Source organism: Apis dorsata, unplaced genomic scaffold, assembly GCF_000469605.1.
Source record: "Apis dorsata unplaced genomic scaffold, Apis dorsata 1.3 scaffold_383, whole genome shotgun sequence".
Lineage (NCBI taxonomy): Eukaryota > Metazoa > Arthropoda > Insecta > Hymenoptera > Apidae > Apis > Apis dorsata.
In genome coordinates this window covers 688,226-701,712 of record NW_006263645.1, presented here as the reverse complement: position 1 = coordinate 701,712, position 13,487 = coordinate 688,226, and the positions used below count along the sequence as shown (strand labels likewise).

Here is a 13,487-nt window from a genome sequence, read left to right as displayed (position 1 = left end):
TTTTTTTTTTTTTACAGCAGCGTTTCATGCGCCGAACCATTGATGCGGATGCTGCTTGCTCAGACAACAGAATTCAACGTGCTTTAATACGATACAGGAGTGAGACAAAAAAACCTACTATTACGTACATTGCACGCCGGAACTTGTGTAAAAGGTAAAAAAAATAAAGTAAAAAATAAAAAAATTAAAAGAAAACAAAAAAGAAAATAAAACTAAGTGGATTACAGCGGATAAAATGTGAACAGCGTGTTTTTTATTTTATTCTACGCGATTTCCAAAGGTATCGTACAATTTCCTTTCATTGTGCTGATATGAAGTGTTGATCTTTTGAGGAGAATATTTAAATGTTAAACCAAAGAAGAGAAATAAATATTTTCGTTATATATATAGGATATTTCACGTATATTTTTGAAATGAAATCTTTGAAAAAAAAAAAAAAAATAAAATAAAATAAAGTTTTACAGAATGCAATACATTCTTTATTAATTTTTAAATATTCATTCATATGAATTCTACATTTTTGTCAAATTAGAATATTATCTTATTGTAGAATTATCTTTTACAATAAAGTGTTTACTATTTATAGCTTCAAATTATTTAAAAATTATTACAATTTGAAATTTGCTAATTAATCAGTTAATAATAGAAATAAACAAAATTTATATTTTAAACAATATGAAGAAGAAATAAAAAAAATATTCTTTCGCTTATGCAGAATATCCTATATATAATTTTATTGATAACGCGAAACGAGATAATAGAAAATTACAATTTCTCATATATCATCCTCAATAAGTCAGAAAACAGAACCTTGTTTGTCAAATTATAAATATTATAGATAATGTGCCCGTTTGTTTTTTTGTTTACAGTGAAAATGGATCGTTTTACAGTGTTTCTCATTATGTCATGGTACAACTTATTCGAGAGAATTGAATATTGGGTTTTATTTGGTTCGAATTACGATGTCTCTGGAATGTTTGCTGCGGTATCTAAAAGAGTAGTGTGACTAGTGCTTGAGTCGCAGGCACCCGGGGCATGCGTTGTTTAATAACAAGTAATATGCGGTGTGTAAATATTGTGTAGTGGCAGTGAAAATAAATATATATAATAGCCGGCCAGAAGTCAAACCAACATAAACCACAAAAAAAAAAGAAAGAAAAAAAAGGAGACGTTTGTCTGTTACACATCGTGCTTTGCTACTACGGCGATAAAATTAAGAAAAGAAAAAAAAATGCAAAAAATAAAAAGAAAAGAGGAGAGAAAATAAATTTTTGGTATAAAATAAGTCGCTAATATATCCTGTATGCAATATTGTTATAGATTCATGTGAGTGTGTAACTTGAATGTGTAACAGTAACAAGAAATACGGTACATTTGCATTCTAATATTGCAATACTAATTATTATGTAGAGAATATCAATACAAATGGATGACGTGTTACATGTTGCATCTAGAAACTATGAAATATTACAAATAATTCGGATAAATAATCGGATAAATTTTTATTCTCAAATTGAAATTGAACAGTTTATAGCGAAATTTTTCATTTATTAATTATTTTGATCAATTTTGTTAAAAGTAAAAATGAAAGAGAAAATTTAAACTTTCTAAAAAATATAAATATGATATTGCAGGTAAATAAAATTTTATCGCACGATTTCATAATGACATTCTATATTTTATTTCACAGTTCCTGAAAAAGAAATGTAAAACGAAACACGAGAAAGATACATGAAACGAAATTAAATAGAAAAATTATGATGAATTCATTGCCAAATGCATATATGTATGTATGAGATACAATGAATCGAAGCCGAAAACAAATTCTACTTACATTGAAACTGCGATTAGCAGAGCGAAGCTCAAAACGAGAAGCTTTATGGTGCTGGATCATTGATTCGGTCATGGATCGGATTATATGAATAATTTAGGCGATTAAATAATAAGGAACAGAGAGGATTAATATATAATAGAATAAAGGTGGATACGGCGCGTGGAAAGCATAGCGGCATAAGCAGAACGATTTTACTGCTATTATTCGATCAAGTAAAGCTTCATGCATCTGAAAGAATAATAAAATATAATCATTACGTAGAGACCGTATCGTATAATCGATCGCGCACATTTTTTTTTTTCTCAACGATTTTTTTGATCTACAATAATCGATATTAGTCAGCGCAAATGAGTTTTAAAAACACGATATGAATTTTTTTTTATCATTAAACAATTAAGATGATCGATTCAAGCTTATAGCGGAATGTTTGATGAAGAATTTGATATCCATTCAGAATCACCACATTTTTTTCATTTAATGAACCCTTGATTGGCATCGTTGAATCGTGATATCCATAATTAAATATCACGAAAATAAATAATTTAATTATTTATAATTATGTTATTTATAATAATAAAAATTAAAATGAAATAATCTTTTTTTTTAAGTAAATACAAAATTTTAATTACAAATTTTTAATAACTTAACTCAATTTTATATTGAAATTTATTAAAATAATATTTAATTTTATATTTGTTTTTATATCATTTTATATTTAAATATTTCATTTCAATGCTTATTTTATATTTTACATAATAAACAATTCAATCTTGATTAAATATTCTAAAATTATATATATATAATACTAATCAAGGATTAAAAATTATCTCTAAAAATATTAATTTTTTCGTTGATCATATATAATATGAATCATAATACAAAAGTAGGAAAAGAAAATATATATCATAAATTTAAATTCAAAAAAATTAAATCTACAAGAAATCTACAAGAAATATTTTAAATAAAATTAAAAATTGAAAAATAAATAAAAGAATTGGAATGTTGATGTGGTGTCGACTGTCTGGACACTGAAATCTTAGCATTGAAGAAAATGATAGAAGATATTAATGATGGTATCCATTCGTGATTCGAATTCCGAATAATACGAATGTATATCCCATGCATTGAAACTCGTTGCTTCAAACCTTTAATGTCTCGAATATCCTGCGTGCGGACGGCTTTTCTTTCGTCCCTCCTCTCTGCAATCAGAAAATCCATAGTTTCTTTCGTAGGAGTTTTTGGGAACAGGGTGAAGACAAGTGAAAAGAGCAAAAAAATGTTCAAAAGAAAAAAAAAAAAGAAAGAATACACACAGAATTATGGCACGTGGTAAAAAAACGTCTTTTATTCAATATTATTCAAGATGTACAATACATAAAATACAAACATGGGAAGAAACGTTCAGTTTCTTCTTTCTTATTAAATTATATTTACAAAAAAAGAAGAAAAAGAAAAAAAATGAAAATAAAACGCATGCTTATTCGAGCTTATATTAGTGGACTATATACAAAAAATTAAAGTATAAAAAAAAAGAAAACATGTACAAGTTATGTATATAGGCAGCCACGCAAGCACACACCAAAATATGATAATAAGATGCTTTAAATGTTGATTAAAATGGAAAAGACAAGCTGCAATGATTTCGTAACATTGCATTGCTCGTGTTTTATAAGTACTTTTTCTTTATTTATTTATTTATTTATTTATTTATATGTTTCAAACTTCACGCCGCATTCTCCACTTACCCATGAAATGGACCTCCGTTTTGTGAATGACATCCACCCGTTCCGTAATCCGTTCCTCCGTTTCAACCTATAAATGATTAGTATGCTTCTAATTAAAATTTATTCAATCAAAATTGTTGATTGTGCTTAAATTTTCATTAAAAAATTTTTTGAGAATAAAAGAAATATAATTTTAGAAAAATCCAAATCAAATTTCAAGCGATTCTAAAATCTTTACATAGTAAGCATCACGTTGGAACGCAGAGAAAAAAGTAAAAAACAATTCCTTACTTCCGTGGCTTCTGTAACCTCCCAAGCTCGCGGCCGGAAGTCCTCCGGTGCGAAATGAGTGAGGACCTCCTCAACGGTGACGTGTTGCAACTCGATCATCCTCATGAAGGCGCGGAAGCCGACGGTAGCGGCCACCACACTCTCGTCAGTAGTCGTTTCTTCTGTCAGAACTTGGGTGATCAATGGCCCATGACCCTCCCTCTCGACCAATTGGACAAGCGCATTCTGAGCCTCGGGGGTTTTCAGCGCAGGGAAATTGTCCGTTCTGTACAAGCTCTCGTTGATCTCGTTCACAGAGACACCCTGGCGTACCAAGAAACCGATAGTGGCCAATTCTCGAAGAGGAGCCTCCCCTGGTCCGAACTCTTTCGCGTGAAGCGTCTCCATAATTTCCTCCACCTCTCTCGCGATACTCTCCCTCTGTCTCTCCACTATTTCCTCGATGCTCACCTCCTCCCTCACCTTCAGCTTCTCCTTCTTCTTCTTTTTCGGCTTCTCCTCAATCACGATTTCTCTTGGACGCTCCTCCTCCTCTGTGACCACGGTTTTCTTCGCTTTCCTTCTCGTGTCCACTCGTCTGATCTCTTGGACGCTGGCCTCTGTGTGCACCTCCGACACGGAGACGGTTTGCAATGTCTCCGACGTGACCTGTGCACGATCGACCACCGATTCTATCGTGAAATCACGGGCCGTGTCCTCGACGGCCATTTCTGAAACCACCACTCCCTCTCGCTCCTCCACCACCCTCTTCGCGCGCTCCTCCGTCTTCGGTATAATTTCCCGCTCTTTCTCATCGTCAATTTTCTTCAGTGACGCGGTCGCCTCTGTTATTAGGGGCTCTTGGATCGGCACCACTTTCTTTGCTCGTGTTACCTGCATCGAATAGGATTATTTATCGATTTATTTGTTTGGGGAAAGAGTATTAATTGATTAAGGGATAAGAAGAAGAGAGTTGTGGAAGAAAAAAAAAATCTATGATTTTTGATATATTTAATATTTTCATTTACCTCTGTCGGTTGTTCTTCAATAATTTCTGTCGTTTCAAGCGTTTGAGTTTCTTCGATATCCACAATTTTCCTGAACAACAAATTGTCAATGTAATTTGCACGTATTCATATGCTCTTTATGAATATTTAATAAGTAATTCAACTAACTTTTCTTCTGGCTGTTCCTTGGGAACCAGTTTCTCTTTATGTAACTCCTTCTTGTCTACCTTCACACGTTCCCCTTTGATTTTTTCCTTTGTCTCTTTAGCCTTCTTCATTTCTGGCTTCTTCTTCTTGTGAGGCTTCTCTTCTTCCGGCTTCTTCTTAGGTTTCTCCTCTACCACTTGCTCCTCGAACTGTTCTTCATCCATGAAGATTTTCTTGCCAGTTATTTCTAGATAATTGTACATTATAATTAAAAACGATATTCGTACGTTATTTATTATAATAATTATTTATTAATATATTCGTATTAAATTTAAAAGGTGAATTTAAAGAACAATACCTGTTACATGTAGTTTAGCTTTCGTTGTTGTTAAACCTATCTCACTTGTAGCTTTGCACACGTAAGTGGCATCGTCTTCTTCGGTCGCGTGTTTAATTATCAATATTGTCTTTTTCTCCTCGTCCAAAAGACGTATTTTCACGTTCGGGGTATTGGTGATCATCTTATCATTCTTATACCATACAACGTCTAGAAATTATCGATGTTAATCAGTAAAGATAAACTAATTAAGTTAAGATTAATATACTCATTTTTAGAAATATAAAAAAATATAAAAATGCGAAAAGTAATAAGGTATTTTTATGATACCTGGAACAGGATTGCCAGAGTATATGCATTCGAACACCGCGGTTTCACCTTCCTTCGCATAAACATCGGTAATCTCTTGAATGAATCGTGGTACAGATTGCGTGGCTAAGAATAAAATACGTCAATTAAAACTATTAAAATGAACAGGAAGAAGAGAAAAGAATACATAATACAAGAATACATCAATACAGAATACAATCAAAAATCTCCAACGAATAATTTACCTGATCTTTTGATTGGTGATTGTACGACTCGCGTGACCCCAATGTCAGTAATCTGGTTAGAAAGAAGAACAAAAACACACGTACACAAAAAGATTCATGCGAAAAAGAAAAACAATCTCAATGTGAAGAAAACACAGAAAAAAAAAATCGATATTAAATCGTTAACGATTCGATCGACAATAATACCTGACATGGTGCCTCTTTCATCTTCGCTATGATGCTCGTTGCACGATACCTCGGAAGTCGATATATTACCGGCCAGACCGAGGTTTCCGCTGCACTGACTTTCCAACAACAAAAATTCTTGCAACTCCTCTTGGCTATCCGCCGTATGCAACTGTTGGAATGCCTCCAAATCGATCTCTCTCGGTTCCAAAGGATACATCTTCGGATCCATCATCAAGTTTCCGAAACGACGTTCCTTCGACCATCTGGCCACGGGTATCCTCGACTTTGGATAAGTGTGATACTTCCTTGCATGATCGTACTCCATAGACGTTTCCATCATTTTTCCATAGTGCTCGATAACTTGTTTGCTCTGCCCACTTCCGGTCGAGGCTTCGCTGTTCTCCTCTATAGGCGAAAGATAAAAACCAGCCTCTTGGATGTTTGAAAGATCGGATCTAGCCTGAGTCTTCCTCTCGGATCTCGGAGGCGGAAACTCGTCGAAATCCAACACGATCTTCTTTCTCCTTTCACTTCTATTCTCACTTTCAATCGATACTTTGTCCACGCTCTCCATTCTTCTATACGCGACCTCGTCGCTGCTTATAGAGGCCTCCTCTTCTTTGAATTTCGCATATTTCATCGCGATCAATTTATCATTGGATCTTACTTGCCTCGATCTCGTCGGTGAAGGAGACTTCACGTTTCTGTGTTTCTCGCTCGACTCGTTCATCTTTGAACACTTCGCCTGGTCAGGGGATGGAGATCTAGTTTTCACATTCGTTCCCTTTATCGATTTTTCCACCGTCAGAGGCCTCGACGATCTCATCTTGTGCACATTGGAAGATTTGCCACTCGTGCCACTTGCAGAATCTCGCCTGTTCTTCGCGGGATGCGATTTCGTCTCCGTGCCCTTCTTCGCGACACTCTTCTCCTCCGTGCTCTCCAATTTCTTCTTTCTCACCACTTTATTTACCCTTTCGGTTCTCGTCTTTTTATCCACTTTGCTTTTCTGCCCTTCACTTTTCGATTCGCGTTTCGTGCTTTCGAACAACACATTTTCTACGCATTCGAAAGAAGAAGTTTCTTTGTTAGACGCGCTCATCTCCCACGAGTACTCGGTGGTGGTGATCTCTTGCTCGATTTCCAGAGAGTCTGAGAATCTTCTCGACAGGAAGAATCCTTTTTGGTGAGGATCTTCTTCCTCGAAACACCTCTTACCTTCGTCGTCGATGTTCATCAAGGTTCTCGTCGAGGAGAATTCGCTGATCATCGTCGAGCTGTCCCTTTGAGAACCTTCCTCCCTAATGGCTCGATCCAGGCTATCCGTGGAAAAGCTGCACTCCGCCTCACTCAACATGCAATCGATCGCCTCAGATTGGCGGCTCTTACCTCTTAGAGCTTCTTGCATCTCTTCCATCTGGGTGACCCATGATGGCTTCCTGTACTCCTTCGTTCCGACGATTCCTAAATGATAAAATTGTCGTTAGACACGTGTGAAACGTTTCGACCCTTCCAGTTCCATCCTTCAAACGGTGCTAAACTTTTCTCAAGCTTTCAAGTTATACAAAGCATTTTATCTCGTTTCTTGACTTTCGAATTGTTACGTGAAATTGTTTAATATTTCAATTTTTCGTGAATATTTTTTTAGAATATATTTGTTAACAATTTGTGTTAAATTTGGTTATTATTGTTGCAAATCTTGAAATTTCGCTAGAGAATATTTAAAACTATAATCAGATCATTTATTAATATTTTATAATTAATTTTTTAAAGTTTGAAATTATTACTGTAAAGATTTTGAAAATATTAGGATCAAAAAGTATTTTCGTTATTATAAAATATTGCATGAAAATAATTTTAAAAAGTAATAAAATTCTTTAAAATTTTTAAAAATTTATACGTAGAAATTTCATTGTACGAGATATTTTTAAAAATAAATTAAAAATTTTTTCTCAAATTTGAAATTTCCATTTTCTGTGAATCTTAAAATTTTTCACGATTGTAAAATTTATATCCTCGATCACGATCCCAATTATCGTTCAACAATCATCCAAGAATCAATTTTACGTAATGATTCGACGGTCAACAGATGGAACTTAAAGGGTCTCAGCTAGCTGGCGGAAATTTTAACAAAATAATAGAAAGAAAAAAAAGTGTAAATGATAGGATGATGTAAGTGTTCAGTGTGAGTTTCAAGATATTTATGAGGAAGGTTTGGGGAGAGCGTTGGGGGATTCTCGATGACGATTCCGATCGAAGAAGAGCGCAGCTGAAAATAACTTTTGTCAAGCAGATTAGCAAAGCATTCACTACTTTTTTTTTTTTTTTTAATATCGTCTTTCATGTTCAGGATTAATGAATCGTTACCTTCTACCGACAGATAGGTGGTCGTGGTCGATACGCCGAGTGGATTGTGCACCTCGAACACAATCTCACCCATGTCGTCTGGATAAGTTTCGGCTATCGTTAACACGGAAGTGCCATCCTCGAATTCCTCGATCAGGAATTCTTGGGACGGCACGATCTCGACGCCCTGCTTGTACCATTTTCCTTCTGGTTTTGGTTTTCCTTTCACTTTCACTTCCAACCTAAAGAAAGAAATAATGATTGTTGCAATTTTTGAAATTATTTGGATTTAATTTAATTTATCTAATTATTAGGATAATTAATTTTTAGAAGGTACCTGATGAATTATTATTGAAATAATTTAAGAAAATATTAAAATAATTGAGTAACAATTAAATATATATTAATATTGTGATAATCTTAATTTTTAATATATTCAGTTATTAAAAGTATTTTAATAATATTTTTTTTTAATCTTCTTCATCTTTTACCTGGTTAGTTCTCCGACTTTGGTAGGAATTAATTGAGGAAGTTTCTTTACTATCTCCGGCGCAGATTCCTCGTCCGTGTCGAACAAAGGTGTTTCCTAGAAATGGAAAGAAATAATTACGAATTGTAATCAAAGAAATATCGAGATTGAAATATTGAAATTCGTATATAAAATACCTTTGGAGATAAAAGATCCTCCTCCGAACCGCTTTGCCCTGTAGTAAGAGACGTCGCGACAATCGAAGAAGCGATCTCTGAATCCGGTACATACTCGTATGCTAAAAATCAAAATATTCCTCGTTATAAAATTTTTTGACATTAATAAACGACAAATCCTTTTCTTCTATATATTTTGATACAAAATCTAATCTAATCTAATCATAATTAATTAACTTAAGAACGATCAAACAAACTCAAAAGTCCATTTCTTACCTTCCACGATAAGCGACGACGTGCAAACCGCTTCCCCAACAGGATTCACGGCACGACAAGTGTATTCTCCAGCATCCTCTGGAAAAACTTCGGTTATGGCCAAACTGCAAACGCCTTCCGTGTCTTGCACGATCGTGATCTCCTTGCCCTCCTTGATCGGTTTATTGTCGTGATACCACTCGACCCTGGGCGTGGGTTTTCCTTGGACGATGCACGTCAGGTTGGCGCTTTCACCATCCATGACCCTGACCGGCGATAACCGTTTGACAAACGTCGGTGAAACCAGCTCCACGGTTTCCTCCCAAGGCGTATCCAACAGATTTATGGTCGCCGTGCAGGTGACAGATCCGCCAACGTTCTCGGCACGACAAGTGTACGTACCCGAGTACTCGGGTTTGATCTCCTTGATCATTAGGATCGATTTGTTCTCTTGCGTTACGATCCTCACCTGTGGCGTGGACTGCAACGGAAAGTTATTATATTTGCGTGATGAACTGTACAATTAAATCCCACTTTTTGTTTATTTTTGGCATGGTTATAGATGCGAATATATCGGGACTTTTCTTACTTCTTATTTTTAAATCAAGTATCATTTTGTTGGATCATGTTTGTACATCGATATCTTGGATATTAAGAAAAATTATTCTATTACACAATATTTTTATAGATTTATGAAAATGTTGTTGAAATAAATGAACTCTAATGAATTAATATTGTAGTATATATAAAAATTTTGAAGATAACAAGAATATCAGGAAGTAAAAGAATTTATCAACGAAAAGAAAATTTGGAATACCTCCAAAGGACGAGTATCGTGGAACCATTGGAAGGAGGCTGCCGGATAGGAATCGACACGTGTTTCCATGATCACGACTTCTCCTTCTGTTACGATTTGCGGTTGCAGCGGCTCGATAAATCTCGGTGCTTTCACCTCGTCCGTCTTGTCCTCTCGTTCCTTCACCGTCACAGAGCCAGAGCTTCTCGCCTCACCGACAGGATTTTCCACTCGGACCTCGTACTTTCCTCCATCCTTCTTCGTCACCTCAGGAATGTACAACTCGGTCGTGTTTTCGTAAATCTTAATCACACGCTTGTCAGATGGTATGATCTCGGCACCGTTGCGGTACCATTTCACTTCCGGTGTAGGTTTGCTCTCGAAATCAGCGGATAACGTCAAAGGCTTTCCAAACTCGGCAACCAAGGCTGGCAAGGGTCTGGTGATCTTTGGCGCCCTCAGAACTTCCGGTTTGCTCACTCTCACCACGTTACTGATCACCAGATTCGCTCTGCATTCGGCGCGTCCGAATTTATTCACGGCCCGTACGCGATATATAGTCTCGTCCTCCTCGGTCGGCTCCAATATGTGCAACTTCGCCTCCCCAGTTTCCGGATTGAACGTGATCTCTCTGCCCTTTTTCGGTTTCAGCTCTTCTTCCCCACGATACCACTTCACTTCCGGCATCGGTGTGCCGGTGACGATGCACTCGAGCAGAGCTGGCTTGTGCTCCTCCACCATGAGAGGCTTTATCGGTGTCGCGAAATGTGGCGCTACGCCTTCTTCCTCTTTTTCTGCGGAGAAAGAAAACGTTGTGGTAAGTTTATGCCAATTATAGGAAGGAATAGTTGACAATGTAAAACTTCGTGCAAAATGTATTCTTGTAGATGGGATTACAGTTTATTATTTTGATTATAATGTTGTTGCGAGTAGCTGGGAATTATTTTTATTTACTTAATTGAAACTGGAAAACAATTAACAAAGGTAACAATCAATAAAAGTAATGATTAATTTTTGCTTTGTAAATGAGGCGTGCAATCTTGACACTTGAAAATCTTTAATTTTAAAGTGTCGATATGAAGTATGTAAAATTATCCTGTAATAAAAAAGAAAACACGCAAGCGCAAAAAAAACAACGTTTAAACATCTTCCTAAAATATAATAAATTTAAAAGACGTTAAAAAAGAATTGAAAACGATCACACAGAGGACGTCACAACACACAGATCTAGTACCAAATATCACGAGATTGACGGTGGACGTGGCTACTCCAGCCGGATTCGACGCTCTGCAAGAATACATTCCAGCGTCCTCCTCCTTCACCTTCGTTATCTCCAACGTTGCGGTCGTTTCGTAGATGGTCATTATGTACTTCTCACTCGCGTGAAGCTCCTGCTCGTTTCTGTACCAGGTAATTTCGGGGAATGGATTGCCAAATACTGTGCATGTGAATTTCGCGGTTGTTTCAGGTTGCGCGATAACGGGTTGAAGTTTCTGAATAAATCTCGGTGCAATTTTCTTATCTTTATCTGTGATAGATATCTCGACTTGCGTACGTTGTTTGTGTTTCCTCCTACGATCCTCGACTTGGACCTTTTTCTTCTCGACCTCGACTACATCTTCAACAATCTTTTCCACTTTAGTCGCTTCGATCACTTGAACTTCTTTTTCTACAGGTACAGGTATCTCTTCTGGTTTCTTTTTAGGTTTCCTCCATGATATTTCGGTCACCTTCTCTTCCTCTATCTCTTCTTCTTCAAGTTTCTTCGGTTTTTCTAATTTTACCGGTTTCAATTCTGATATTTCTTCTTTCTTAGGTTTCTCCTCGAGTTTCTCCCTCTTGACAGGTTTCAAAGTCACCTTTTCGGGTACTTCTTCCTCCTGTGGTTTTTTGGGAACAGGTTTCAGACGAATTTCATCTTTCTCGACTTCTTCAGGTACTTTCTCCTTTTTGACAGGTTTCAGAACGATTTCTTCTATTCTTTCTACAAACTCCTCGCGTTTCTCGACAGGTTTCAACTCGACTACTTCTTTTTCTTCTTCCGGTTTCTTCGGTTTTCGCCTCTTTCTCCAAGAGATTTCCGATGTTTCAGTGACATCTTCAATAACTTTATCTTCCTTGAGTACCGTTTCAGGTTTAATTTCTTCAACTACGACTTTTTCTTCGATGATCTCTTTTATTTCTTTTGTCGGTCTTCTCCATGGAAGTGCAGCTTCTTCTGGTTTCTCCTCTTTGATTTCTTTTACTTCCATTTGGATTACTTCTTTAGCCTCTACTTTTTGTTCCACGACCTTTGTCTCTTCTTCGTGTATCTCTGTAATCATTTTCTCTTGATCGATTGGTACCACTGTGACTTCTTCTCGGAAATCGACAATCTTCTTTGTCTTCTTGCCACGACGCCATGGTAATACTTTTTCCTCCTCATCTTCAATTTTTTCAGGAACAGGCTTTGGAACTGGTTCTAATTTCACTTCTTCCGGTATTTCCTCTTTTGGTTTCTCAGGATGTTTGAGTGGTTTTAATTTAACTTCTTCAGGTTTCTCTTCTTCTGGCTTTTCTTTCTTTATAGGTTTCAAAATTACTTCCTCTTTTTCTTCTTCTTCCTTTGGCAGACGCTTGACAGGTTTCAATTTGACTTCCTCTGGTTTTTCTTCCTTTGGTTTTTCTACATGTTTCACAGGTTTCAATTTGATTTCTTCGGGTTTTTCTTCCTCTGGTTTTTCTTTCTTTATTGGTTTCAGAGTTACCACTTCTTTTTCTTCTTTTTCCTTAGGAAAATGTTTCACAGGTTTCAATTTGATTTCTTCGGGTTTTTCTTCCTCTGGTTTTTCTTTCTTTATTGGTTTCAGAGTTACCACTTCTTTTTCTTCTTTTTCCTTAGGAAAATGTTTCACAGGTTTCAATTTCACTTCTTCGGGTTTCTCTTCTGCTGGTTTTTCTATATGTTTTACAGGTTTCAATTTCACTTCTTCAGGTTTTTCTTCCTCTGGTTTTTCTTTCTTTATTGGTTTCAGAGTTACCACTTCTTTTTCTTCTTCTTCCTTAGGAAGACGTTTCACAGGTTTCAATTTCACTTCTTCGGGTTTCTCTTCTGCTGGTTTTTCTATATGTTTTACAGGTTTCAATTTCACTTCTTCAGGTTTTTCTTCCTCTGGTTTTTCTTTCTTTATTGGTTTCAGAGTTACCCCTTCTTTTTCCTCTTCTTCCTTAGGAAGACGTTTCACAGGTTTCAATTTCACTTCTTCGGGTTTCTCTTCTGCTGGTTTTTCTATATGTTTTACAGGTTTCAATTTCACTTCTTCAGGTTTTTCTTCCTCTGGTTTTTCTTTCTTTATTGGTTTCAGAGTTACCACTTCTTTTTCCTCTTCTTCCTTAGGAAGACGTTTCACAGGTTTTAATTTCAC

General features: G+C 36.0%; 1 protein-coding gene and 1 pseudogene across 8 annotated transcripts in view; one reads left to right on the top strand and one right to left on the bottom strand.

Annotated features, from left to right (window-relative positions):
* Nucleotides 1-1,805: 1,805 nt before the first annotated feature.
* LOC102675378 (titin) overlaps nt 1,806-13,487 on the bottom strand; it is a 166,665-nt gene continuing 154,983 nt past the window's right edge. Inside the window, exons 94-110 of one of the 8 annotated variants that reach the window (XM_031512095.1) lie at nt 13,035-13,445; nt 12,345-12,500; nt 11,318-12,254; nt 10,105-10,877; nt 9,309-9,768; nt 9,054-9,154; nt 8,879-8,973; nt 8,409-8,629; nt 7,431-7,505; nt 5,650-5,754; nt 5,341-5,529; nt 5,004-5,229; nt 4,857-4,926; nt 3,850-4,722; nt 3,580-3,646; nt 2,980-3,033; nt 1,806-2,062 (exon numbers count right to left, since the gene is read on the bottom strand). In XM_031512095.1, the coding sequence (XP_031367955.1) occupies nt 2,055-2,062; nt 2,980-3,033; nt 3,580-3,646; nt 3,850-4,722; nt 4,857-4,926; nt 5,004-5,229; nt 5,341-5,529; nt 5,650-5,754; nt 7,431-7,505; nt 8,409-8,629; nt 8,879-8,973; nt 9,054-9,154; nt 9,309-9,768; nt 10,105-10,877; nt 11,318-12,254; nt 12,345-12,500; nt 13,035-13,445 (4,821 nt within the window). In that variant the 3' untranslated portion in view covers nt 1,806-2,054. Of the gene's footprint in view, nt 2,063-2,979; nt 3,034-3,299; nt 3,647-3,849; nt 4,723-4,856; nt 4,927-5,003; nt 5,230-5,340; nt 5,530-5,649; nt 5,755-5,873; nt 5,926-6,059; nt 7,506-8,408; nt 8,630-8,878; nt 8,974-9,053; nt 9,155-9,308; nt 9,769-10,104; nt 10,878-11,317 lie in introns of those variants that run through there. The other 7 variants (XM_031512087.1, XM_031512090.1, XM_031512091.1 and 4 more) reach the window with 7 other exon arrangements.
* The window catches only part of LOC116186028, an 8,892-nt pseudogene continuing 6,253 nt past the window's right edge, over nt 10,849-13,487 (top strand).